The sequence below is a fragment of the Dromiciops gliroides genome, chromosome 1 (genome assembly GCF_019393635.1).
Source record: "Dromiciops gliroides isolate mDroGli1 chromosome 1, mDroGli1.pri, whole genome shotgun sequence".
In the NCBI taxonomy this organism is placed as follows: Eukaryota; Metazoa; Chordata; class Mammalia; order Microbiotheria; family Microbiotheriidae; genus Dromiciops; species Dromiciops gliroides.
This window is the reverse complement of record NC_057861.1, coordinates 537385847-537413457: the sequence shown is the minus strand read 5'-3', so window position 1 is coordinate 537413457 and position 27611 is coordinate 537385847. Positions and strand designations below refer to the sequence as shown.

At 41.1% G+C, this 27611-nt stretch overlaps 1 protein-coding gene across 1 annotated transcript in view; it reads right to left on the bottom strand.

The window, feature by feature from the left end:
• Window positions 1-27611, bottom strand: part of PRKAR1B (protein kinase cAMP-dependent type I regulatory subunit beta) — a 267398-nt gene that overhangs the window by 70974 nt on the left and 168813 nt on the right. The window contains exon 7 of the mRNA XM_044000797.1: window positions 6965-7123. Within this exon, the coding sequence (XP_043856732.1) occupies window positions 6965-7123 (159 nt within the window). The remainder of the gene's footprint in view (window positions 1-6964; window positions 7124-27611) is intronic.

The window sequence follows — 27611 nt, the reverse complement described above, 5'->3', positions numbered from 1 at the left end:
AAGACTGCATTAAAAATGACCAGTTTTAAGATTAATTTGTTATGGTGTAAAAGAAGCATAGAACCCTAATCCTTAAAAATATAGCTATCTTTCTTGCAATTGCCTAAAAGAATGCCACTTTCATTAAGGCAATTTAAAATGCAGATGTCATAAAAAATGGAATTAATTCTAGGCACTTAAGGTTTGAGGCACTAAAGCAAAGTGTTGGAAAATAAAAGTGGTCCTTCCGTTTTGAAACAAGTATCATTTTCATACTCTTTTAAATTTGATTTCAGTGGGCTGTCAAATTACATTCATGGTCATCTATTATCAATGGTAGGTGGAGGCATAGAAGAAATGGATGTGGCCAGAGGAAGAATAAATGACCAATCAGGAGAAGGAGGCAGGATCAGCTATGAAATCCCTCCCAGCCCCCTACCCCTACCCCTGGAGAGATGGAAATGGAAGAAAAATGAAGGCTTGGCTTTAGCCAAGTAAATGTGTCCAAGCTGGGCTAATAGAGTGAGGGAAAGCAAGTGAGCAAGAAAGATCAGTCCCAACACCGGGACAGAGATTATCTAGGCTAAATGAAGTTGAAGCGCAGAAATTTAAGGGACTCATCATACAAGTAGTAAAAAGCATATTCAAAACCAGAGTCTCTAAAAGCAAAGGTTCTAAGTGGTTTTTCCTTCTTTAATTCTAGGAAAGATATGTGTGTGTGTATTTGTATATATAGTAATAATGTATCTTTATACTTTTATTGCAAACCCTAGATTGCATAATACAGGATTAAGTACTCAGTAAGTGAACAAATATTTGTTGGAACCAGTCGATTAATCAATGATCTAAGACTTCTCGAGGCTTCCCTGAAAAATAAGACAAACGCATCTAAAAATTCCTCCATGATAGATTGGCTATCACCAGCAAAGATGAGCCCTACCCACTAGGCTATTTACTTTCCTGGTATTTACAAAACCAAGTATCTTTACAGTCATGCCCACAAGTATTCATAGTACAAAGGATTCTAAATTAAAGAAAGGAAGCATAAACTCCCTTTGTGGTTTTGAAATTGACTTGGATGCAAGGTTCTAGCCATATAAAAACCCACATCCAGGAACTACACAGTGGGTGAGAGAGGAAAGAGAAGGGGGAGGGGAAGGGAAGAGAAAAGGAGAAAACTGGCGAGAGAGGGGAGGGAGAGAGGAAGAAGAGGGAGAAAGGCAAGATAAAGGAGGAGAGAAGGAATATAGTGAAAGGGGGAAGGGAGGAAAGGAAGAGAAGAGAGGGAGGAGGAGAAGAAAAGAGAGAAGCAGAAGGAGGAAGAGGGAGAAGGAAAGAAGAAGAAGAGGGAAAGAGAAGGGAAGGGAGAGAAGGGGGATAGTGAAATGAGAAGGAAGGGGGAAAGGAAGAGGAGAGAGAAAGGCAGAGATAAGAGAAGAGAGAGGGAAGGAGGACTAGAAAAAGAAGGAAAAAGGGGAGAGAGAAGAGAGAGAAAAGGAAAGACAGAAGGAGGAGGAGGAGAGGGAGGGGAGGGAAAAGAAAAGGGACAAGAGAGAGGGAAAGAAGAATAGAAAGGGGGAAGAAGGGGTAAGGAAAAAGAGAGAGGGAGGAAAGAAAGAATGCAAGAGAGGGATAGAGAAAAAGGAAGGAGATTGCAGAGGGAAGAAAAGGAAAGATGAAGAGGGAGGAAAAAAGGAGAGGGAGGAAAAGGGAGAGAAAGGGGGAAAAGAGGAAGAGAGGAGGGAAAAGAGAACAAAGGAGGAGAGGAAGGAAATAGGGAGTGAAGGAGAGGGAGAAAGGAGAAGGACATGCAGGGAGGGAGAGGGGAAGGAAGGACAAAGGGATAGAGATAAAGGCTTGAGGAGCAAAATGGAGGCCAGAAAATGTCTTTTTCCTCTAAGCCATCCCAGAATCATTGCATCAATTGAGAAAGCCTTAAAGAAGCTTCCCCGATAATGAAGGCTCTCTCAGTGAGCAGTATACTAGGAGCCAGTGAAGAAATACTTCATGAGGCATGTAAATCAAGGTTCCTGAAAAACAGCCTGTGTTCCTCTGAGACTCACAGAGACCACCAGCCTTACTTCTGGTGGAACCCTGACTGAGGCTGGACTTACATGGATAGAGGAAATGGTAGGCCAGTTGTGTATTGTCAGTGGTATGGGGAATGCTTTCTGCCCTCCCCGCCCCCCAACTTCCTCAGAATGGGTCAATCAACTGCCCAAATGGGAGGGAAAGCAGGATTTGAACATAGGCCTTGTCTCCAAATCCAGCCCTCTTTCCACTGTCACCTGCACTTTACAATTGTAAAATATTGTACTTTGGTTTTATTTGATCTTCCTAACAATCCTGAGAGCAAGTAATCATTATTCACATCTCACAGGTGAGGTGATGAGTCCCTCAAATCTCACAACTATTTAGGAGGCAGTCAGGCCTGGAATCCAGGTTTTGGGATTACAAATCCAGTGCTCTTCCATTTAATAAATAACAGCTGTCACAACTGGAAATGGGGGAGGGGCTTCTTTTTTGGGGGGTTGCTAGGCAATGAGGGTTAAGTGACTTGCCCAGGGTCACACAGCTAGTAAGTGTCAAGTGTCTGAGGCCAGATTTGAACTCAGGTCCTCCTGAATCCAGGGCTGGTGCTTTATCCACTGTGCTACCTAGCTGCCCCGAAATGGGGGCTTCTTATTGCAGTGATGAACTAAACACAATGTCCTAACAGCTGTGCTTCCCTCAATCCTAGTCTTTCTCCCTTTGACTTCTACACCACACTCTTCAATCCCTTTAATTCCCATCTAGAAATGTAAGTTTCTCACTTATGAATACAAGCACCTTGAGGGCAGGAACTGTTTCAGTTTTTGACCCTGTATTCCAAGTTCCTGGCATACACCAAGTGCTTAATAAATACTCTTTAAATTTTAGAATATAACCATCTCGTAGGATTATAGTTCTAGGGTGGGAAGGGACTTTAACTCTTTCATTTTACAAATGGGGAAACCAAGTCCCACAGAGTGAAGTGATTTGCCCAAGGTCAAAAAAGACAGTAGACACTAGCTGTGTGACCCTGGGTAAGTCGCCTAAAATCCTGTTTTCCTCATCTGTAAAATAAACTGGAGAAGGAAATGGCAAACCACTCCAGGATCTTTGCCAAGAAAACCCCAAAAGGATTAATGTAGAATCAGATGTGATTGAAAAATTGGACAACAACTCAAAGGCAGCAGAACTGCAATTGGAACTTGGGTCTGGTAACAAGTTTAACTAGTCCAGCTTCAGAGATCTTTCCACTGCCCCACATTGACTTCCAGGCTCTAGCAAAATAATAAACTCAGGGGGGAAAAAAACTCCTTTAAAGCATTTTACTGGGCTTGAACTAAGTCAATAGTCTCAGAAATTTGGGGGTTTTTTTTGCAGGACAATGGGGGTTAAGTGACTTGCCCAGGGTCACACAGCTAGTAAGTGTCAAGAGTCTGAGGCCAGATTTGAACTCAGGTCTTCCTGAATCCAGGGCCAGTGCTTTAACCACTGCACCACCTAGCTGCCCCCTTAGTCTCAGAAATTTGAACAGGACCACAGGCATCTCCTTCAGAATGAAGGATAAGGGCCTTAAGGACAATTGTTGCACAGTGTAGCTGCCCATGAAAAGTACAAACAGAATCAGCTTGTCTGTTGAGTTGATAATGACCCATCCACCCAGAGAAGGAGGTCCCTAAAATGTGGCCTGGCAAAGAGCTATAGGCAGAACTACCGCCTCATAACTAAACCCAACCTGCGGGTCTTATCTTAATCCCTGGAAACCAGAAGAGCTTCTCATTGGTCTAGGGAGGTCGCTGGGAAATTAGAATAGAGTACAGTAGAAGCCAATGGTATTCAAGCTATGCTGTTATCATCCTCCTTCCAGAACAAAGAAGAATTCTTGAAATTATGTTCCTCTTCAGAGGAATTGCCGCTGGCAAGAAAGATATTCATCAAATGACTAGCTTTCAGCAGGCTATCTAATAGAGATGGACATCTGTTCCTCAGTTCTGGGTAATCAAGTCTGACCAGTTCCTACAGTTGGATATGAATCCTTACAATAAAGGTGATTTTTTAAAAAGTTGCATTGAGGCCACTAAAATTTCTGAAGTGCACCAATGTGCTCGTGCCTGATGGCTTCTTAGAGGACAGAATTGAACAGGATATAGGCAGGAAATCGCTTTTTCTGCTACAGATCAATCTCCAGCACAGCAGTCAAGGGGCAGATCAGGCCTGCTTTATTGTTTACTAGGAATTGAATGTCCTCATTATGAGATCGGCTTGTTTACTAAGCTATTTCTCTCCCCCTCCCCGCCCCCCCCTACCAAAAGCAGAAAGATAACTTGATGGAATTACTCTGCCTGCAGAGGAGATGCCCTTGTTAGAACCTAGCATTTATTGAACACCTACTATGTGCAGAAGCTGCTGCATCAAGACATAGTGTGACCTCCGAATTGAGAAGACCTGGGCTCAAGTCCCAACTCTGACACCTGCTAGCTGTGTGACTTTGGTTAACTTAACCTCTAAATGAGCCTCAAGCAGCTCTAAAGCTATGTGTTTGCAAAGCAATTGTTGATCTATTTTGGTAGAGGGCTTTTTTTCCTCATTGAGACCTTTCCATATGAAGGAAATCATAGGTCTGCTCCCTCCAAAATATGCAGAGGCAGTATGTCCTAATGGACAGAGTGCCGCATGCTGAGTTGGGAGATCCTGGGTTCAAGTCCCACTTCTGACATTTGTTATCTGTGTCACCATAGGCTTATCACTAAAACTGTGAGCCAAGGCAGGGCTAAGACTGCCAGTGGAGGAAGCTTCGGCACTGATAAAATCATGGCAGTTTGATGAACTGGCCAGCTGGGAAGAGTTAAAAAGTTTCTGGGTTAGATCTGGCCTCAGAAACTGAGACATCAAATAGGGAGATGTTGCTCACCACAAGCAATGAACTTTGGAAGATCCCAAATAGAAGGAGGATTCCCTATTGAAGGAAAAAGTTCTCCAGATGTTCCTGTTTGAAGAAACTAATGTGTTTACAATCCCAGAACAGTCCTATATAAAAAACATTATATAATATATGTATAAGAATAGGAAGATGAATAAAAATTGGGCCTGGCTTTCACTGAGTCTAACAGGCAAATATCACACATCATGGTTTAATGTTTGTTTGTTTGGTTGGTTTTTTTGTTTGTTTGTTTGTTTGTTTTTTAAATTGTTTTTTGTAAGGCAATTGGGGTTAAGTGACTTGCCCAAGGTCACACAGCTAGTAAGTGTTAATAGTCTGAGGTCGGATTTGAACTCAGGTACTCCTGACTCCAGGGCCGGTGCTCTATCTACTGTGCCACCTAGCTGCCCCTGTTTGGTTTTTTTTAAAGTGGTTTCCTTTTTTTTTTTTTTTAAATACTTTCCCCAAACAACTAGACAGAATCTACTGTGCAAAGTCTGAGGGGGTGAAATATCCTTACAGAGTGATATTAATCCTACTGTGCAAACAGGACCAGGCCAGTAAGACTAGAGGTGATACATACAGTCTCTCATTTCTCCAAGGCACCTCTGGAGAATCACCATTGTCCTCAAAGAAAAGAAGCAGGAAAATTAACAGGAAGCCTCCAGGATAGCATCCCAATCCCAGGCCTCCATTACTCCCATTACTGACATGGTGCCCATCAGATTCATCAAGGGGAGAGAAAATATGAAAGCCACTGACATTGCCCCTTGTCCAACCATGTTTCTTCCCTTCTCCTGGAAAGGTTAGGTCTTGTTTCACTGCTGTAACATTTCTCTTCTCTGCTCTCCCCCCAGCCCCATAACGTGTGTCTGATGCTAAAGGACAAAGGAATCTTAAAGTCTCGGGGATTTGCAGGATATGTGTCAAGTGCTGTTTTTCTAAAAAGGGGATTTAGTGCTCATGGAAAGTATTATTTTCCAGATAGAGCGCAGTTAAAAAGAATGGCTAACAGATGGAAAGTCTAGTGCTGTCAGAGGAATGACTGAATGAGGAGGAAGAGTTATCAAATTTGGTCCCATGAGGTAGGACCAGATTAGGGCCATGAGACAGTTCTGTTGCTATCTCTGTTGTATCCAAGACATCAAATGGAGAAATTCACTATAACCTATTGAAGTGATGAAGTGGACTGCCAAAGGAACACCAATAAGTGAACATTTAGAGGATATATATATATTTGGGGGGGGGGGGCAATGAGGGTTAAGTGACTTGCCCAGGGTCACACAGCTAGCAAGTGTCAAGTGTCAAGTGTCTGAGGCCAGAATTGAACTCAGGTCCTCTTGGATCTAGGGTTGGTGCTTTATCCACTGTGTCATCTACCTGTCTTGAGGAGAGAGATCTAATGGGGGCATGGGGATTAGGGTACTTAAATGCAGCTCAGTTCTCATCCTATTATAATAATTTCATAAAACTCTTGCCAAGTTCAGAATTATGTGCAGCCTTCAACTCATAAAATCAAAGTAAAATGAATTTAATTTATGCCCTCCATGTCCTTTTATGAGAACATTTTGCTACACAGTGTTTCATTTAGAAGGCAGAATGGGATGATGGCAAGAACAGTAGTCTTGGGAATCAAAAGACCCAGCATTCAAATTCTACCTCAGACACTAGCTGTGTGATCCTGGTCAAGTTACTTAACCTCTATCTGCCTCAATTTCCTCTTCTGTGAAATGAGGATAAATAATAGCACTTCCCTCATAGGGTTGAGATAATATTTGTAATGCACTGAGCACAGTGCCTAGCACATAGTAGGTGGTACAGAAATGCTGGATATTATTAATGCAGATAATACTTACCCACAGTGCTGCTTCTATGTCCAGGGAATTATTAATGCAAATAAGACTTACCCCCAATGCTGTTTCTATGACCAGGGAAGAAACTGAAGTTGGTAAAATGCTTATATTTAACTATGTTGCAAGTTCAGTTCCAAATTCAACAACCTTGGCCAACTTAGCTATGGTTTAGATGAAGACTCACCATCAAAATGCGCCTGTAGCTATCCCGATCAATGCCCCAAAGTTTGAGGTCGGTCTTGGCTTTGACAGTGGCAGCCCTTGGTGTGCCATAGATCAGCGCAAGTTCTCCAAAACTGCCTCCCTCTCCAATGTTGGTCACCCATTCCATGTTCACGTACACCTACAAGAGATGAGCAGAGAGACAGAAAGGGAGGAAGACAAGTTAGAGATTTTCACTATTCCTTTCCCTGGCAACTAACCTAAGCAGTCAATAATCCTCCCCCCTTTTCTCGTCTCTTCCCCATGCTCCAACAAAATTTAGAATAGAAGCAAAGAAAACAATGGTCTGACAGCATCTTTCCTCCATCGTGAAAGAGTGACAGCCAGCTCTGTGGCTAGAATTTCAAGTCTCCTAGCTGGAAAACACTGATTGTATTGATTGGATGACTTTTTTCCTTTCTTCCTTTTCTCTCTGTTCTCTTCCTTCCTTCCCTTCTTTCTTTTGTTCTTTCTCTTTTCCTTCTTTCTTTTTCTCTTTCTTTCCTCCTATAAGTTACTGGTTTCAAGCCTCTCTTTCTGGTTCTTCTAATACAGAATGAGCAAGTCAGACTTGCATACTTTTACCCTTTCAACAGCAATGTCAAACCCCCAAAATAGTTATTTGATAATTTTAACGAGGTTGGGAAGTAGCAGAATTGAGAGCTTAAAAAGAAATCAAAACAAAACAAAACAAAAAAAAGGACACATTTTCTGCCAGGGCCATCTGACTCCTGAGAGTGATTTTTAAACACATGCTTTAATAAATCCAAAGATTACTGGAGCTATGGCAGAGATTCTAATCTCAGTTCCTCAAACTATTGCTTTAGACTCTGGCCACCTCATCATTTTGTTTGGATTTTTAAAAAATGTTTTATTGATACTCTTTTTAAAAAGTACTGTCACTTCCTACTCACCCCCCCCCCCCAAAGTACAGATAAATATTATAGAGTAAAATAAATCAATGCATTGGCCTGGCTTGAAAATATGTGTCTCATTCTACACCTGTAGCCCACTAGCTCTTTAGGGAGTGGGGGAGAAGGGACAGGGAGAACCACTGACTAACACTTTGGTTTTTAGTTCATTTCCCACCCAGTTGTACCCTTTTGGACTTCTCTATCAGGACCCCAGGAACCTCATCATCCTGCAAAATCACATCAACCTTGGAACTCACGTATCATTGGTACCCTCAGCCCCTAGGACCTCTCTGATTGAAGGGTAGAATGTGGAAGGGTGTTTGAAGGGAGAGCTCCTTCCAAGACCTCTATATAAGGAGGGCACTCGGGCCAGTTGCTTCTTCATTTCCTACCTGGCTACACTTCTTTAGATTTCTCCATCATGGCCCCAACAGAAAGTACCTTCCCACCCCACCTCCCATTACAGCTTCCTTGTGTGTGTTGTTTTCCCTTATTAGATTGTAAGCTTCTTGAGTGTACTTTCTTGACTTGCCCAGGGTCACATGGCTAGTAAGTGTCAAGTGTCTGAGGCTAGATTTGAACTCAGATCCTCCTGAATCCAGGACCGGTGCTTTATCCACTATGCCATCTAGCTGCCCAAGTGTAGATACTTTCTTTCTCCTCAGAGCTTAAGTACAATACTTGGCACAAAGTAGGTGCTTAATAAATGCTTATTTGACTGATTTTTCCAATGTCTGATTGTCCCTGTACTGATCACAGAGAATGCAAATCTTTCAAAGTTATTTTCCTTTATATTATTGGGGTCATTATATAAATCATTATTCTAATCTGTGTACTTCTATCTATACCAGTTCCCAGAAGTCTTTTCAAGTTTCTCTGAATTCTACATGTTTGTCATTTTAAAGACAACAATATTCTATTACATTCCTCTGCAACCTTTTAATCAATCATTCCAATTCTTTGCCATGATAAGTGATGTTCTAATCATTTTTTGTATATATAGAATCTTTCCCTCTTTCTTTGACCTCTTAATCAATCCCTCATTTTGTAGAAGAGAAGAATGTGGTCCAGAAAGGTTTTCTGAAATTTCCTTCCAGCTCTGAAAATACGCCATCACTGATTCCTAAAATATTAAAGATAGACTCTCTCCTAATATTCATCTTAAATTTAGGAAACCTTTATTTGGCACCCACTGTAAGTCAGGCATCATTCTAAGCAATGGGCTTATAAAGATGAAAAAAAAAAAGAATCTAACATAGTTGCTGTCTTCAAGGAGCTTACAACACCATAACAGACACAGATTACTATGATATGTTCAAATGTGATAAGTGTTTAAGAGAGAGCAAATTGAATGATTGGGGGGAACTTAATTTCACTTTTTTTCTGTCACTCAACTTTTATTCTTTTACTCCCCACCCCCATTGTATCTCTTTCCACCTCTCCACCCCCATCGATGTTTTTTTCTGGTCCCACTAGCTCCTGAATGAATTTTGATGCCCTCTGGAAAACACTGATATTGATGTCTTTTCTCTTATTAACAGCAAGCTCTAGAGTGCTTTGGGTCTCTGGAATGAATGGAACCACTATGACTCTGCTACTTCTGCTAAGCTGTATCAGACCAGAGGTCCCTTTGGACAAGATTCCCTTTCAACCTATGTGGGTTGACGTACTATGCATTGACTGTGCAATTCGAATTCAATCTAAGAATAGTACCAATTGTTTATTATGCCACTATTATGCAGCTTCAGTTACTATAAATTGACACAATGCATTCTTTATTTTCTCTGTGTGTCAATGAGCTCAAAGAATAGTACCCATTAGCAAAATGGGTGTATGTGCTGAAGAGAGAATGTATTCCAAACGATCGGGGAAGCTGTTGTGATTGAAATCAATGAAGGATGATCTTTGTAATAACTGAAAACACTACTAGTAGGGCATATTTTTAAAAGAGATGGCTTGGTCGAGGTTTGGGGGTTCCCTCCCCTCAATTATCCCAAGGATTGGACTGATGTTCTCCATTTAAAATTAATTTGGAAAGCCAAAAAGAAGCAACATTTTATATGTGCTAAAACAGAAATTTAAGGACTTTGTGTCCGTTCAAGAAAAGCTTCAATAGATTTAATAAGTCAGAGAGTATTTCACCTCCCAGGCTGCGCTCTTTAGTCCAAGTTTCATAACATCCAATTCCTGCTCATTCCATCCAGGGCACACAGAGAGAGCAGGGATGGGGCACTTCTAATTAGATGACCAGGATGAATAAACAGACTGCATTAACTGAACTCCCACACAACTGGCAAGAAGTGAGAAGTAAGCTGATACTCAGAGGAGAGGAAGGACCCTATTCCAGGTTAGGCAACTCCATAAATCTGAATGCAATTGCATTCTTAACAGGGTAGACTGAAAAAGTTGAAGGAAGAAAGATTTTGTACTCGATTTCTCAAGAATAACAAGACAGGAAACTTGGGGAATTGTTGTTTGGGATCTTTAAAATTAAAATCCCTTCTATCAACTTAGTACTCCTTCTAAAGATGGAAAAATTCTCAGAGATCACCCAATCCAACTCCCTCACTTTGGGAATGTTTTCTCATTCATAAGAAAGTAAAATGACTGGCCCAGGGTCACACAATGGTAGAGACTCTCAACCAAGCGAGTGACTGATGACTCCCCACACATACCTCTCCCTGGTTGATTGCTCTACTTAAACAATTACCCACCAGATAAGCATGCCAACTCACAAAAAAGTTGTCTCAAGCAAAACTGTAAAGTCAGCCTCAATCTTCAGCATAAATTTGTTCCTACCTTACCCTTAATTCTGAAAGGCATTTTTTTTTTGCAGGGCAATGAGGGTTAAGTGACTTGCCCAGGGTCACACAGCTAGTAAGTGTCAAGTGTCTAAGACCGGATTTGAACTCAGTCCTTCTGAATCCAGGGCCAATGCTTTATCCACTGCTCCACCTAGCTGCCCCCTTGAAAGGCTTTTTTAAAAAATAGATTTTTATGGATCTTTTTTGGGGGATATATTTTTTTTTAATTTCCAAAAAATTCTCTCTGTATCCTTTTCCTCTAACCTCCCAGAGAGCTACCCCTTATAACCAATGATGTACTGCTAAATATTTAACAACTCAGTCTCCAGGGCAAAAAAATAGATATGCACAACAGATATAAATTTAATTTGCATTATTAACATTCTATCACTTTCTTAACACTATACAAAAACAAAACAATAAATCAAGTCATTTGTAGCATTTGCCAGTTTCTGAGGTATAAAAGCTCATGCTAAAGATTTAACAATTGATTCTCTAAAGCCAGTAAAAGGCTTGTTTCAGCATACACCTGCTTATTAGATTTCTTTTTTAAAGAGAGAGAAAAAGAGGAAGAAAAAACAAGTCAGCAAAATGGAATATATATTACTGACATTATATGCACTGTTCTGGGCAGTTAGGTGGCGCAGTGGATAAAACCCTGGTGTTGGATTCAGGTGGATCTGAGTTCAAATCCAGCCTCAGACACTTGACACTAGCTGTGTGACCCTGGGCAAGTTACTTAACCCTCATTGCCCCGCAAAAACCAAATACCCCCACCCCCACCCCACACACAAATTATACGCACTGTTTCGCATCTGTGGACTCCTACCTCTGTAAAGGACAGGAGAGAGGTCTTCTAATATCTCCCATGAAGCCTTTGGTAAAAATCAGTCTTTGATCAATGTGTTACCCTACAGAGTAATGTATTTTTCAAGCAGGGCTTGTCAGGAGGCAATGTTTAACCCAGAAAGAATAATGCAATATTAGAGATTTCAGGCATGAGAGTCCATTAGATTATCTCAAAAATTGGGGGCAGCTAGGTGGCACAGTGGATAGAGCACCGGCCCTGGATTCAGGAGGACCTGAGTTCAAATCTGACCTCAGATACTTAACAATTACTAGCTGTGTGACCCTGGGCAAGTCACTTCACCCCAATTGCCTCACCCCCCCCAAAAAAGATTATCTCAAAAATCAAACCAGTTAGCAGGATGAGCCCAGCTAATCACCCACCCAATCCTGTAGAGAGGCCCTTTCATGGAAAGGTTCTACTACTATAAGACCATTAAAAAGTGGCCTTCATCCCTATTCATGGCTCTCTACAGTGATGTCAGTCTTCTCTACCAGATTCCAAATATCCCGCCCCCATCCCCATCTCTTGAACTCTCTTTGATAATCTGTGTTGTTCTTCTATGCCCTACCTCTCCCTTCAGATACACTCCTTATATTAAATGCAATGACCTATATTCTGTCTAATGCTACTTCCCCATACCATGTCCCTCTTCCACTTTCCCAAGGCTTGATGCAGCTGGTCCCTGGTGTTTCAAACATTCCCCTTTCTATGTTTCCTAATAGAGCTAAGTAATTTTATTTTTTTTTAATTGTGGCAATTGGGGTTAAGTGACTTGCCCAGGGTCACACAGCTAGTAAGTGTTAAGTGTCTGAGGCCAGATTTGAACTCAGGTACTCCTGACTCCAGGGCCAGTGCTCTATCCAGTGCGCCACCTAGCCGCCCCAACTTTATTTCTTGAAACATTTCAATTTATTATTTATTTTTTTAAGTGCTTTTATTTTTAAATTGAGTTCCAAATTCTGTCCCTTCCTCCCAACCATTCTCATACCCACTGAGAAGGCAAGCAATAGGATATCAACTATCCATGTTAAATCACATGAAACATATTTCCATATTAAAGCTAGGTAACTTTATAGATTGCTTGTTCCCTTAGGGATCTAGAGAAGGAAAGTCTTTGGCTGCATAGCCCACTGCATCTAAAGCAGACTCTGATACCCCACTTAAAGAGATTGTTTCTTGGATGCTTATTTGAACATATAGGTCCTTAAATAACAATAAATAATAAGCTGGCATTTATATAGTACTTTAAATGTGTTATATCATCTCATTTGAGCCTCACAATAATCCTATAAGGTGAGAATGACAGGTGTTATCATTCTCATTTTACAGATGAGAATGATAACCAAGTCTTGGAAAGATTCTGGATTGCCCACAGTCACAGCAATAAATTGTCAGGTTGAGGATTTGAACCCAGGTCTTTCTGACTCTAGATTTAGCACAGAGGCTCTCGAATAAGACAGCTAGGCAGTGTGTAGTGGATAGAGCACTAGACTTGAAGCCACAAAAATCTGAGTTCAAATCCTGCCTTATCCTAGACAAGTCATTTAACTTTCTTAGTCTAAGTGTCCATAAAATAGGGATAATATTAGCATCACCTCACAGACTTATTGTAAGGCTCAAATGAAATCATATATGCAAAACTCTTTGCACACCTTGAAGAGCTACCTAAATGTTGGCTATTACTATTGTTATCATTAATGCAGACCAACACCAATGTAAGTATAATATGTAGCCACACTGAAGGTTCCACTGTATATAGTGGGATCTGGGCTCTCACTTAGGGTGTTGTCTGCCTCTCAGTTTGAATAGAGTCTAGGACCAGAGACAACAAAGGAAGACAAAGAAGAGAAATAAATAGGACTAAGGTTTTCTCAATTGTAAATCAAGAGACAGTCTTTGACATATGCAATCAGAAGACAAAAACTGCTGCACCAATTAACACATAGGAAACTGAGGCACTTAAGTGACTTGCCCAGAGTCACACAACTAAAAATATCTGAGGCTGGATTCAAACTCAGGTTTTTCTGACTTCAAGTCCAGACTGTGCCATCTAGCTGCTATCAGAAAAAGTATGTACAGGCATATTTTGCAGGTTCGGTTCCAGAACACTGCAGTAAGGCAAATGTTCAATAAAGCTAGGCACAAAAACGTTTTGGTTCCCCAGTACTTATAAAAGTTATGTTTACACTATACTGTAATCTGTTAAGTACGCAATAGTATTGTGTCTGAAAAAATGTATATACCTTAATTAAAAAATACTTTATTGGGGCAGCTAAGTGGTGCAGTGGATAGAGCACCGGCCCTGGAGTCAAGAGGACCTGAGTTCAAATCCAGCCTCAGACACTTAACACTTACTAGCTGTTTGACCCTAGGCAAATCACTTAACCCTAATTGCCTCACACAAAAACCAACCAACCAAAAAAAAAACTTTATTGCTAAAAAAATACTAACCATCATCATCTGAGCCCTCAATATAAGCCATAATCTTTTTTGAAGGTGGAGGGTCTTGCCTAGATGGTTTTTTGTTTGTTTGTTTTTTTGTGGGGCGATGAGGGTTATGTAACTTGCCCAGGATCACACAGCTAATAAGTGTCAAGTGTCTGAGGCTGGATTTGAACTCAGGTCCTCCTGAATCCATGGTTGGTGCTTTATCCACTGTGCCACCAAGCTGTCCCCCTGGCCTAAATGGTTTTTTTTGTGTTTTTGGGTGGGGTTTTGTGGGGGAAATTGGGGTTAAGTGACCTGCCCAGGGTCACACAGCTAGTAAATGTTAAGTGTCTGAGGTCAGATTTGAACTCAGGTCCTCCTGACTCCAGGACTGGTGCTCTATCCACTGTACCACCTAACTGCCCTGGCATTGTTTTCTAAACATTTTGTGTTTATTACTTTCAATAATAGAGTACAATGATATTCTAAATTAAATACAAGCTGGCACGAATGGTGTACATTCATAAGTGACAGCTAAGCAATAGGCAAGGATTGGGATAAAGCAGGATGAATGTCAGCTGCCCCCTTGGCAATCTACCTGGAGGAGGTAGGGCCTGAGATGGGCCTTGAAAGATGATCCCTGGATTGTCCTCATCTGCAGCTATCATTGAAGGCTTCTTGCCCACTTCATCTGCTCCACTGGCTGAATCATACAGGTGTTAAATTAGATATTCCTGGAACATTCAAAGGTCTCTTTCAACTCTCCTTTTACAAATGAGAAAACTAGGGTTTCAGAGAGGTTATGAGACCAGAAGAATAGAATCAGATCCGTGTCCTACTATACTCAAATTTAGGAATATTCCTAGGTATTGGATTTCATGTGAAGAATGTTTTGAGTATAGTAGGAGGGATTGATATAATGGCTTCCCAGGCTGTCTTCCTGCCTTCAGTCACTCCTGTATTTTTTTCCTTTTCTTTAAAATTTAATTTAAAATGTTTTTCTCCTCTCTTTAAAACATTCTTTACACACATGCTAAATGATCTTTCAAATATACAGGCCTGACCATGTCATTTCCTTGCTCAGAAAACTTTACTGATTCCCTCTCTTAAAGATTAGCTCTCTTGGTTGAAGACTTAACTACACCACGAGATTCATAAGAAAATGTATTTTTTTTTTTAAAGGAAATCTAGCAGGAGGCCAAAGTGATCTTCATCCAATATTTGGACCACTGTGGTATTTCTGTGGAAAATTCAGTCTTTTTCCTACTGTTATTGAATACAATGTTGTTAGGGGCAGCAGAAACACACCATATAATGGCTATTTAGTAGGAGAATTGGCTTTTGATTGGGACATTTCACACACAGTGCATATACACAGCCCTGTATGAGCCGTAACAAAAGGAAAGTATTTCCAACAGAGACAACGGAATTCAGCAGAAGAGTTGTGCCCACTCAGTTTACCCTCCCGTTAGGAGTCCACACACATACAAAAAAGCTACCACTAGGGAATTCCACACCAGGGGAAATACTTGACCCTTTCTGAGTTCAATTTATGGAATCAGGAACCCAAATCAAATCTCTCTGGGTGGGTTTTTCTTTTCTCCCAGTGATTTCCCTTCCCCCACCCCTCCCCAAAGGCAATGTCCTCCAGACCAAAACACAAGAACAACTCACTGTACTCCAAGAGAAAAGCCACTGTACAAAAAAACAAAAACCAACCCTCTTCAGAATGGGCCCGAGTAAACAGTGAAAACAGAAGTGCTTTCTCTAGCACGCTAAATGCTACTCCAATGCCCCTAGTTCATCTACCAGCCTCAACCACACTACTAGGTTAAAAGAAAACTGATTTGCCCCATGGAAAATTGCTCAGAGACAGGGTATTTCTATGATTCTGCCAACCCTTCCTTGTAAATATTTCTGAACCCTCGCATTTTGTTTAGACATTTGTCACAAAATGACACAACAGAGGGAGCTATAAACCCCCATCTGCACCAAGGATAAAGAATTGAGGGGGCAGCTAGGTGGCACAGTGGATAGAGCACCGGCCCTGGAGTCAGGAGTACCCGAGTTCAAATCTGGCCTCAGACACTTAACACTTACTAGCTGTGTGACCCTGGGCAAGCCACTTAACCCCAATTGCCTCACTAAAAAAAAAAAAAAAAAAAGAATTGAGAGCCAGATATGACCTAGTGGAAGAGAGCTAGCTGACCTTAGGGGACAAGAAGGCAACCTCTCATAAAATATTTGAATCACTTGACCTCTCAGTGTCTCCAGCAGCTAGGTGACCCAGTGAACAGAGTGCACTAGGCCTAGAGTTAAGAAAACCAGAGTTCAAATTTGACCTCAGACACTTACTGGTTGTGAGACACTGGGCAAGCCACTCAATCCTCTGTCTGCCCTGATTCCTTCAACTGTGAAATGGGGATTAAAAGTAGCACCGTTCTGTAGATTAAATGGGACAATATTTGGAAAGCACTTAGCATAGTGCCTGGCACATAGTAGGTGTTATATATAAATGCTTATTCCTTTCCCCTTTCAGCCCAGAAAAGTAATTGACTGTCAATTACATAACAGGAGCAAATCTGAATTGATAGAAGATGTTCCTCACTAAGAGTTCTCAATACCAGTGAAATTGCATATCTGGGGGAGGTGGGGAGAAAGAGAGAGAGAGAGAGAGAGAAAGAGGCAGAGACAGAGAGAGACTGAGGAAACAGAGAGAATATCCTTTAGAACTACAGAAACCTGGTTTTAATTCTCAGCTCAATCCTAACACTTACTAGCTATGTAAATCACTTAAACTCTGAGGTTTCGTCTGTAACACAGAGATAATAAAATATGAACTCTCTTCCCACCTCACAGGACCACTATGACAAAAGCACTTTGAAAACTATAAAACGTTATAAAAACTTGAGTCATCATCACTACGGAGAGGCAGGATGATGTAGAGGCCAAACAAGGGATCTGAGAGTTAGGAAGACCTGGGTTCCAGTGTAACCTCTGACATATACTTGCTCAGGGACTCTGGGAGTTGCCTATAAAAATGAAATCCCAGGTTCACTTTATAAAAAATGATTCTTGCCAGACAGACATGATGGTGAAGGCCTGTAATCTTTTCCCTGGGGAGACTGAGGTCAACAGATGGCTGGAGCTTAGGAATTCTGAGGGAGAAGTAGGCTAATGGCAATCAGGTATCTGCAATAAGTGGAGAATCAATAGGGTAAGTCCCAGTAAGAGAAGATACTAGGGGGCTGCTAGTTGGTTCAGTGGATAGGGCACTGGCCCTGGAGTCAGGAGGACCTGAGTTCAAATCTGGCCTCAGACACTTGACACTTACTAGCTGTGTAACCCTGGGCAAATACTTAACCCTCATTGCCCCCACCAGAGAGAAAGAGAGAGAGAGAGAGAGAGAGAAAAGATACTAGGCTGCATAAGGAGGGGACAAAGGGGCCTAAGGTTAGAAAGGGAGAAAGTCAAAGTTCCCATGACAATCATGATGAAATCTAGCTTTTGACTAACCTGGAAGAGATAGAGAGACCTTGTCATTTAAAAAAAAATTGGGGGGGGGGGGCAGCTAGATGGCGAAGTGGATAGAACGCCGGCCCTGGATTCAGGAGTACCTGAGTTCAAATCTGACCTCAGACACTTAACACTTACTAGCTGTGTGACGCTGGGCAAGTCACTTAACCCCAATTGCCTCACCAAAAAAAAAAAAAAATAATAATTAGAAAAAAAAATCACTCTTCTAGTTATTAGAGAAGAAAAATAATTTAGGCAGCACACAGGTTAATGGACAAATTTGTAAAGGGATCACAGAGTGTAGCTGAAAGGAAATCTATGACAAAGTCACCCAGGGCAACATCAAATAGAAAGCAGCCTGGGTTTACCTCCAATGGGCTTAGCTACTAGTACACAAGGGAATTTGGGGGTGGAGGGTGGGGTGGTGGTAAGAAGGTTCTACTTTAGACTAGGACCTTATACCACCTTCTCTGAGTCATCAGTACATCACACATTCCATCAGCTATTTAGAAGACAAAATCTATTCTACAATCAGTTCAGAGAATTCAGGGATAAAAACTTGAACTTCCCCAAATTTCAGACTCTCTGCTTAGTGACAGCATCCTGCTTAGCACAACCAGGAATATGGCCTTAGATATCAAGATAGGAGCAAGGACCAGGGCCTGGAGTTCCCTCGGCTAAGACTGAAACTGCTTTTTTCTTTCTTTTTCTTTTTCTTTTTTGGTGCCCTACCTCACTTCTGTGAGGTGTTTTTTTTTTTAATTAATAAAGTATTTTTTTTCCCATTACATGTAAAGATAGTTCTCAACCTTTGTTTATACAAGCTTTACAATTTCAGATTTTTCTCCCTCCCTCCCCTCCCTCCCCCAGACAGCAGGTAATCTGATATAGGTTATACACACACACACACACACACACACATAATAACATTAATCCTATTTCTGCATTAGTCATGTTATAAGAGAAAAAAATCAGAGCAATGATGGAAAACCTCAAAATAGAAAAAAAAACCAACAGCATCAAAAACAAAAGAAATAGTATGGTTCATTTAGCATCTATACTCCGCAGTTCTTTTTTTTTTTTTTTTTTTTTTGCAGGGCAATGAGGGTTAAGCGACTTGCCCACGTGGTGTCACACAGCTAGTAAGTGTCAAGTGTCTGAGGCCAGATTTGAACTCAGGTCCTCCTGAATCCAGGGCCAGTGATCTATCCACTTCACCACCTAGCTGCCCCCTATACATATCACTTTAATATCACTTTAGGCACCCACTGTGCCTGAATTTCTTCATCTATAAAAGGGTCTATATTATAGTTTTGCACGTTGTCTTGCTTATGAAATTGTAATCACAAACAACAATTGCTGGCATTTACATATAGCAGCTAGGTGGCAAAGTGAATAGAGTCAGAAAGACTCTATTCTAGAGTCAGGAAGTCTCATCTGCCTGATTTCAAGTCTGACCTCAGACACTTACTAGCTAGCTGTGTGACCCTGGGCAAGTCATTTCACCCCATGACTCAGTTTCCTTATCTGTAAAATGAACTAGAGAAGGAAATTGCCAACCACTCTAGTATCTTTGCCAAGTAAACCCCAAATGGGGTCCCAAAGAGTTGGATACAGCTGACCAATTGAAAGTATTTACACAGTTCTTTAAGATTTACAAACCTGTGGATGATTATAACAACATTGGGAAGTAGAAGACATTATGATTCCCATTTTCTAGATTCTAGCTTCCTAAACTGTGGGTCATGACCCCATATGGGGTCACATAACTGAATGTGGGGGGTCACGAAAATTTTGGCAACATTAAAAGGTTATGTATACTTATTTTATATACCTATTTACCCAAGGGTTACATAAAAATTTCTTGGGCGAAAAGAGGTGGCAACTGGAAAAAGTTTAAGACACAAAGATACATGGAGGTGGGATAGGGCAAAATGGAAAGGGGGGACAGTGTGCCTAGTGTATGTTATACTAACAGTCTACACTGCACCAGCCCAGGCTGCCCCAAATTTGCAACTCTGCTACTGGTAGCTCTTCCATCAGTGAAAGAGGATAGAGATAATTAATCAATCAATAAATGCTTATTAAGCACCTCCTATGTGTAAGGGACTACGTACTGTACTAGAAGTTACAAAAAGACAAGAAGATAATCTCTACCCTCAGGGAGTTTACAATCTATAGTTAGCCCCAATCAATCAATAAGCAAATTTGTATTAGAGATACAAAAAGAGATAAAAGATAATCCCTGTCTTCAAGGAATTTACAATCTAATGTGAGGCAAGTGCAAACAAATACAGACAAAACAAGGAAACACAAGATTAAAAGGAAATAATTAATGGAGGAAAGTTACTGGAAGTGAGAGGCATTGGGGAAGGCTTCCTATAGAAGGGAGGATTCTAGCTGGGACTTAAAGGAAGCCCGGAATCGAATTTGCAATTTCACTGTAGGAGAAACTCCTGGGTGAAGAAATTCCCTCAACCAAAAGCAGATTGGCATCTTTTCTGCAAAGGATAGTCTTAGAGAATTGCCAGGAATACTGAGGGTTAAGTGACTTGCCCATATAGACAGTATGTATCAGATGCAAAATTTGCATCTGGGTCTTCCTGGCATCTGTGAAGAGTCCCACAAATACAAAATCTGTAAATATGCTTCTGATAAGAGAAGCTCTTTTTCCTTAGCTGCTGCTTCTTCTTTTTGGGGGGTGGGGGTGGGGCAATAAGGGTTAAGTGACTTGCCCAGGGTCACACAGCTAGTAAGTGTCAAGTGTCTGAGGCTGGATTTGAACTCAGGTCCTCCTGAATCCAGGGCTGGTGCTTTATCCACTGTGCCACTTAGCTGCCCCCTTTAGTAGCTTTTTTTTCCTTTAGCTTCTGCTGAGGATGCTAAGTATATGAAAGTGTGTGTCTGCAACCATCCTGAGGCTGAAAAGGTGATTGATTGGTCATTCTCTTCTTGCTGTAAATAAAAATGTTTATTCTATAACTACCTATATATATACAGTGGTGAGCTAAGTTTATTTTGTTCCATAAAATGTGGTCTTGTATTTTCAAGTAAAAATAGTGAACAAAGTTAAAAAAAAAAAGTTAAAACATTAGGAAGGTAGGTTGTAGTTAGATGATGGAGGTCCTTAAAAATAAGACCAAGGACTTAATATTTTATCCCAACAGCAAAAGGGTTTTTGAGCAATGCAATGAGATGGTCAAATCTATACATTTATGAGATTATTTTGGCTGGTATGTGAAGGATGAATTACAGATGCTGACAGATTGGAAAGAGGGAGACCACCTAGGAAGCTATTAAAGTAATAATCCAAGTGAAACTTCTAGCTGGGGAGCAAAAGGTCAAGAAAGAATTCACAAAAGAGGTGCCATTTGAGGTAAGCCTTGAAGGATGAAATTTCAACTGGATGTAGAAGACAGAGAATGAGGAAGACAATGAAGGTTGAATGAAGAGCTGGGGTCAAGGTAGAGAGAGAGGCAGTAAAACAAAGAACCTGGTGGGTATTGAATACCAAACTGTTATGGGAGAAATTGGTGGGGGGTTGGGTTAGGGGTTCTTAGGAATTCCTCTTTTTTTTTTTTTTTTGGCAGGGCAATGAGGATTAAATGACTTGGCCAGGGTCACACAACTAGTTCGTGTAAAGTGTCTGAGGCCAGATTTGAATTCAACAACAATAGTACATAGCTCTGATCATTATCAGCCCCTTGCTCTAAATCCTTCAAAGGCTTCCCACTGCTTACTGAATAATCTGGTGGCCGGCCAGTGTATAAAATAAACTGGGGCAATAGAGAAGTAAAGTAGGCAAGATACAAGTGACTAAAGGTGGGTAGACCAGAAGGCTAAATTGACAGTCTAGTTGAGAGGTACAAAGGGTCTGAACTAGGAAAAAAGTAGTAGGAATAGAAAAGAGAAGATGGAGACAGAGTGATTGATAAAAGCACAAACCAGATCCTGGTACTTCTTGAAGGATTTTACCTTCTGAAATGATTTTGTTACATTTCCTCTGCAACCAACATTAAGCCTCTTGTCAAGAAAAATAGAGAATGAAGGCAAATGTATACGTAAAGTATCTAGGTAATTCAGGGAAAGGTGGATTGTTTTGGGGGTTTTTTGGCTTGGATTATACCCTAATTTTCTCCTTTATCTTACGTTTGTAGACATGTTTTAATTATCAGACAAGAAAATAACCCAATCATATTCACTCACTATATGCAATTTTTTTTTCTTTTTCTTCCCTGAGATGGGTGGGGTGGGTGGGGTGGGGAAGGACTAGTAAATTGATGTCCTTTCTTCCCAGGATCTTAAGGCAAGGAAAATCCAAATTCACTTTCATAGCAGATTCACAAGGAATGGAATGTTTTTTACTTCCAGGCTATGGGAGCTACAGTGACAGTATGCAGTAGTCTTGAGAAGAGTACAGGATGTACCGCTTCTTGTTTTTTGGGTTTTTTTGGTTTTTTTTGCGGGGCAATGGGGGTTAAGTGACTTCCCCAGGGTCACAGCTAGTGTCAAGTGTCTGAGGGTGGATTTGAACTCAGGTCCTCCTGAATCCAGGGCCAGTGCTTTATCCACTACACCACCTAGCTGCCCCAGGATGTACCGCTGCTTAAAGGTAAACATCCCTGCTGACTCTTCCATCAGCTTTATAGTTATAGCTGCATCAGTTGGTTCAGCTTTAAATTCATCCAGTCTGTTATCTTCTATGACAAATGCTGGTTTTCTTCCTGCTAAGGTGATAGAGTTGCTGGGGTATAGTGGATAGAGTGCTAAACATAGAAGGGAGAAGATCTAAATACAAACCATTCCTCTAACACTTAGTAGCTCACTGTGATAAAGAACAGGGCCTGGAGCCAGGAAGACCTAAGTTCAAAGCCAACCACAGACCCTTACTAGCTGTGTGACCTTGGACAAGTCACTTCACCCTATTTGCCTTAGTTTCTTCATCTATAAAAGGAACCGGAGAAGGAAATGGCAAACCACTCTAGTATATTTGCCAAGAAAACTCCACAAAGAGTCATCTCTGACTCAACAACAACAAAATACTTGTTGAGTCACAAGCCAACAAGTATTGTTGCTGACAACTTATTGACTGACTAATATTTTTGTATAAGTCAATCAATAAAAACTTTATACTAACTTTATGTTATATGACCTTTACTACTAGGAACTGGGTCACCAAGAACACCTTGAAGGAATAGAAACATTATTGATAGAAAAGCAAGTAGAGGGGCAGCTAGATGGTGCAGTGGATAGAGCACTGGCCCTGGAGTCAGGAGTACCTAAGTTCAAATCTGGCCTCAGACATTTGACACTTACTAGCTGTGTGACCCTGGGCAAGTCACTTAACCCCAATTGCCTCACCAAAAAAAAAAAAAAAAAAGGCAAGTAGAGAAGGTCTGTTTTGCCACAGTTATTTCCTGGAGGAGAATAATATTGGAGGAAAGGAAACTAGAGAAAAATATCTTCCTTGACTTGTCATACCTATCAATGATTTTAACTTGCACCCTGAGTGGCAGTTAAAATTCAGAGGAGTTGTAGTCATAGGACCTGAGTTTAAATTGCATCTCTACCACTCATTACCTATGTGACCTTAGGCAAGTTGCTTGACATCTCTAGGCCTCAGTTTCTCATTCATTAAATGAGGGGGTTGGACTAGAATTGTCCAACAGTCCAAATTCTGGCCAGCAGGGCTAAGAAATTCCCTAGTGCAGATTGAAGAAGATTAAAAGGCAATGGGGGGGGGGCAGCTAGATGGCACAGTGGATAGAGCATCGGCCCTGGAGTCAGGAGGTCCTGAGTTCAAATCCGGCCTCAGACACTTAACACTTACTAGCTGTGTGACCCTAGGCAAGTCACTTAACCCCAATTGCCTCACAAAAAAAAAAAAATTTAAAAAAAGGCAATTTGGGGGGCAACTAAGTGGTGCAGCGGATAAAGCAGTGGCCCTGGATTCGGGAGGACCTGAGTTCAAATCTGGCCTCAGACACTTGGTACTAGCTTTGTGACCTTGGGCAAGTCACTTAACCTTCATTGCCCTGCCCCAAAACAAAACAAAACAAGGCAATTGGGAAATGTTTAACAAAATTTTAAAGGAAAATGCAATACAACATAGTTAATGCCAATTTGTGATTTTCTAAGCCAATAAATATGCAGCTGAGTTTGATATCACGAGACTAAATGGCCTCTAAGCTTCTTGCCAGTTCTCAAGCTTTGGTCTGATGAACTTTTCCTATTTCTAGGATTTTTACTTTCAGGAGATTTAACTATATCTTTAGCCTCACTATAGCAAGACAAGCCTGGTACCACAGACAATTTTTATAAATAACAAAGGCCTGAAAACAATTAAAGAAAGAATTAGACCTCTAAGAGGGCACTAAACAAGCAGATTTTTTTTAAAGCCATAAAAATTGGTGGATGGGAACAATCTTTTAAGTAAGAATGCTCTGTTCCACGAATAAAACAAATAGAAAGATTTCTTTATATTTAGAAAAATGGATTATAGCTCTTGGCAACATGCACTTCTCAGCAGGCATTTCCAGTGTCTTTCTCAAAAACCAGAATTTAAATTCAAACTGGTATTTTTTGGCATTTGTTTACCAGTGGTTCTAGTCAGCTTAGGAGTTTGCACAAGTGGGCTCCCTCCCTTTCAGTGACCCATTTTGAGGATACATTTAGGAAAGAAATGTTCTCCTGCTAGGTAAAATCACTCTCCCCACCTCCACCCCTACCCACAATGTCCATGAAAGAAAATAGACCATTATTCTTCTTAAGATACAGAGGTAACCAATGGGGGGACAGGGAAGTTTTTTATTGGATGCAATTATGCAAATGCCAAGCTTCTTCCCTACCCCCACCTACAATAAAAATGAGGATCATCAATGTCATAAAATGCCATCCTAAGAAACCTCCCACGTTGCATATGAAAGCTTCCCCTGGAAATGCTTCTGACTAGCTGTTCCCATCAATCTGGGTCACATGTTCAGGGGTTATTTTATTTTATTGCCGACACTGAAAAGAAAAAAGTGAATTTACAGAAAGAAATAAACAAAAGGAACTGTGTAAGGCCCAGGAGGTGAAATGTGGAGGTTAGATTATCCTACTCAGGCAATTTCATATCCGTGAGCAGTAATAACAGTAATTATTATAATATATATCCCCATAACTCAAATAGACGACCCAGGATCCTATTTATTTCATCCCAGGCTCCATATGGAGTATCCAAAGAATCTTTTGATTCCTTCAATGTGGCATTTGCCTGCACTCCTACTTTATAACTTATTCATTTACACATACCTTCCTATTTATATTGAAAATTAAGTTCATCCCACATCTGTAAGGAGCCTTTTGAACATGGCTCCTCCAGAGGGCCACACCCAAAGCCCTACCCTGCATTCAGTACATCACATAGCTGGAAAATGTGATTAGATTGATGGAGGCCAGAAGAGCTAATGCATTCATTCTGGAATTCCAAAGTGGCTCAGGTTGCCAGACTTCCCATAGACATGGGATTGTCCCATCAGGATGCATAATGTTCCTGAGGTTGAGACTCCAGCCAGGAAGTCAGAATACACTACTGGAAATACAGAACAGGTCCCATTCCCTTCCTGTCCCAACACTGCCTCCTCCCCCCCCCCCATTGCTGATGCTGGCAAGTCAATGATCAGTAAGTAATGCAAGGAATGGGACTTCTTTGATGTTAACCAAACTATTATGGGTAGACAGGTACAAAAGCAACTTTAGTATAGGGATGTAGGGAGGATGACTGAATCTGCCAAGACAATATATTTGGAGAACTCCAGTTACTGGAAAGTGACCTAATTTTTTCCCTTCATGAAATTGCCTCCACATGTCCCCACTCTTGGAGACAAGCCAGCTGTAACACATTTATGCAAGAGAAGGGGAACCCAAGAATAGGTAGTGAGCTGAAAGAAGGGGCTGTGAAACCTTTTTCATGACTTGGGCATCTTCCCCAGCATCAGGAAGGATCAGAAGTGGCCAAACCAAGCCCTAAGTGTTGATTTAAAAAAAAAATAATAAACGCCATTTTTTAAAAAGACAAAACAAAACCAAAAAATTAGTGGCAACCCTCTGATTTGAAAAAAAAAAAAACTGGGGAAAAAAATCTCTGGATGGTCAAGCACACTTCCCAAATAGTGTTTCCCTGAACTAGGAACCACCTAGGCTAATTTGCATTAGGATGCAATTCATCAAGCATTAATTACCTACCATAGGCATGATATGCATTCTAGGGAACAGCTAGGCAGAGCAATGGAAAGAGTGCTGTGCCAGGAGTCAGGAAGACCCATCTTCCTGGGTTCAAATCTATAGCTTAGACACTTACTAGTTGTGTGACCCTGGGCAAGTCACTTAACCCCAATTGCCTCAGTTTCTTCATCTGTAAAATCAGCTGAAGAAAGAAATGGCAAACCACTCCAATATCTTTGCCAAGAAAACCCCAAATGGGGTCACACAGAGTCAGACATGACTGAAAAGGATTGAACCAGGACAACAAGGCACCAGGGATACAAATACAAAAACAAAACACAGCCCTGCCCACAAGGAGCTCACATTCCAAAGAAGGGATACAATATGTAGGCAGAGAAGTCCATTTAAAATAGATACAAAGTAATTTTAAGAGAAGATTATACTAACTGAGAGGAATCAAAAATGTTCTTGTGTAGGAGGTGAAAGTAAAAAAGCCTTGTAGAAATCTCTCCTCCCAAGACAGAAACCAAGGGAAATGGCCCAGTAGCTAAAATGATTCATTATCTTTCTTTAACAAGGGAGGAAATGCAAGTCAGTAATCTGGAGTTGGAAGGTTAAGGGTGGGGGGAACTTGTGGGGAGATCAACTAGTCAAATTCCTGCACTGGAAACAAGGTTGGTCCTTTTCTATGAAGCTTGTTAATATTCCATCCTTTTAGTGGAGGAGGGAAATTTTAAGAGCCAGCTTATACAGGTATCTTCCACTAAAGTATCAGTATTAGGATATTTCTTAAAGGGGTAGAGTTGACCTAGGATCCCTCTAAGGCTGTCAGAGGAAAGGCTGGCTCTGGCAGGTTTCACCATGCTTGAAAAGCCCATCGAAAGTCTCTCTTCTAAAGATGAGCCCAGCTAGCTATAGAACTAACTATCACCAAAAAGATGGTCACAGGGTGATAGAATTCATTGAAACAATTCATGAGGATGTTGAATGAGATGTGGTAGGGAATGTGAGCTGCACTGGTGGAGGGAATCCCCACTTTGATAAAAGCACATGTGTAGTAGTAGTAACGGTGGTGGTGGTCGTGATGTTGGTAGTGGTAGTAGTTGTAGTGGTAGTGACAGTAGGGGTAGTGGTGGTGGTTGTGGTGGTGATGGTAGTAGCAGTAATTACATCTCTGTAGCGTAGAAATAGGAAAGTACTCTAATCACGTCTATCATCCAGTACTCTGTCCATTATGCCGCCCCAATGCTGATACCCCAGTCATGGGGTAGGGTATGGTAGTGGTGATGGTGGGGTCTCCAAGCAAAAAGTACAGAGGAATTTACCTTTAGGGACAGAATGCAGGACCCAAGAGATTTATTCTAGAATCATTCTGAAGGAAGGAGTATGAACTCAAGTATCATGGAAAGGATCCAATTACAGTATTGATTATATGAGCTCCTTGAGGGCCTTATACATGGCAGGGATTGAAATGGTTTGTGTGATTGGATCTCTATCTGAGTCATACACACACACACACACACACACACACACACACACACTTTACTGTTACATAGATTAGGCTTAATTTTTCTCTAAGAAGCCACAAAGCTGTCCCTGAGACTTGACTGAGCCAAGGTCCAAGCTAAGCCTCCATTAATGCAACTTCCCAGGAGCCTCTGACCATAATGACATGGCTTGTTAGCTACTTAAGATCATAAAAAGGCCTGCCCAGGTGGCAGCTGTGCCAAAGCCAGGTCACATCAAGCTCTATTGACCAGACATTTCCATATGGAGATGGGGTTGGGGAGGAGAGAGACTTATCAACCCTAAGTTAAGTGCTGGTAAATGCTTCTTGAATATCATTTGTATGCCTTGGCTAGTAAACCTCCTTTTGTTAAATGCTGAATGACTGACAAGTGAGTCATTTCATTC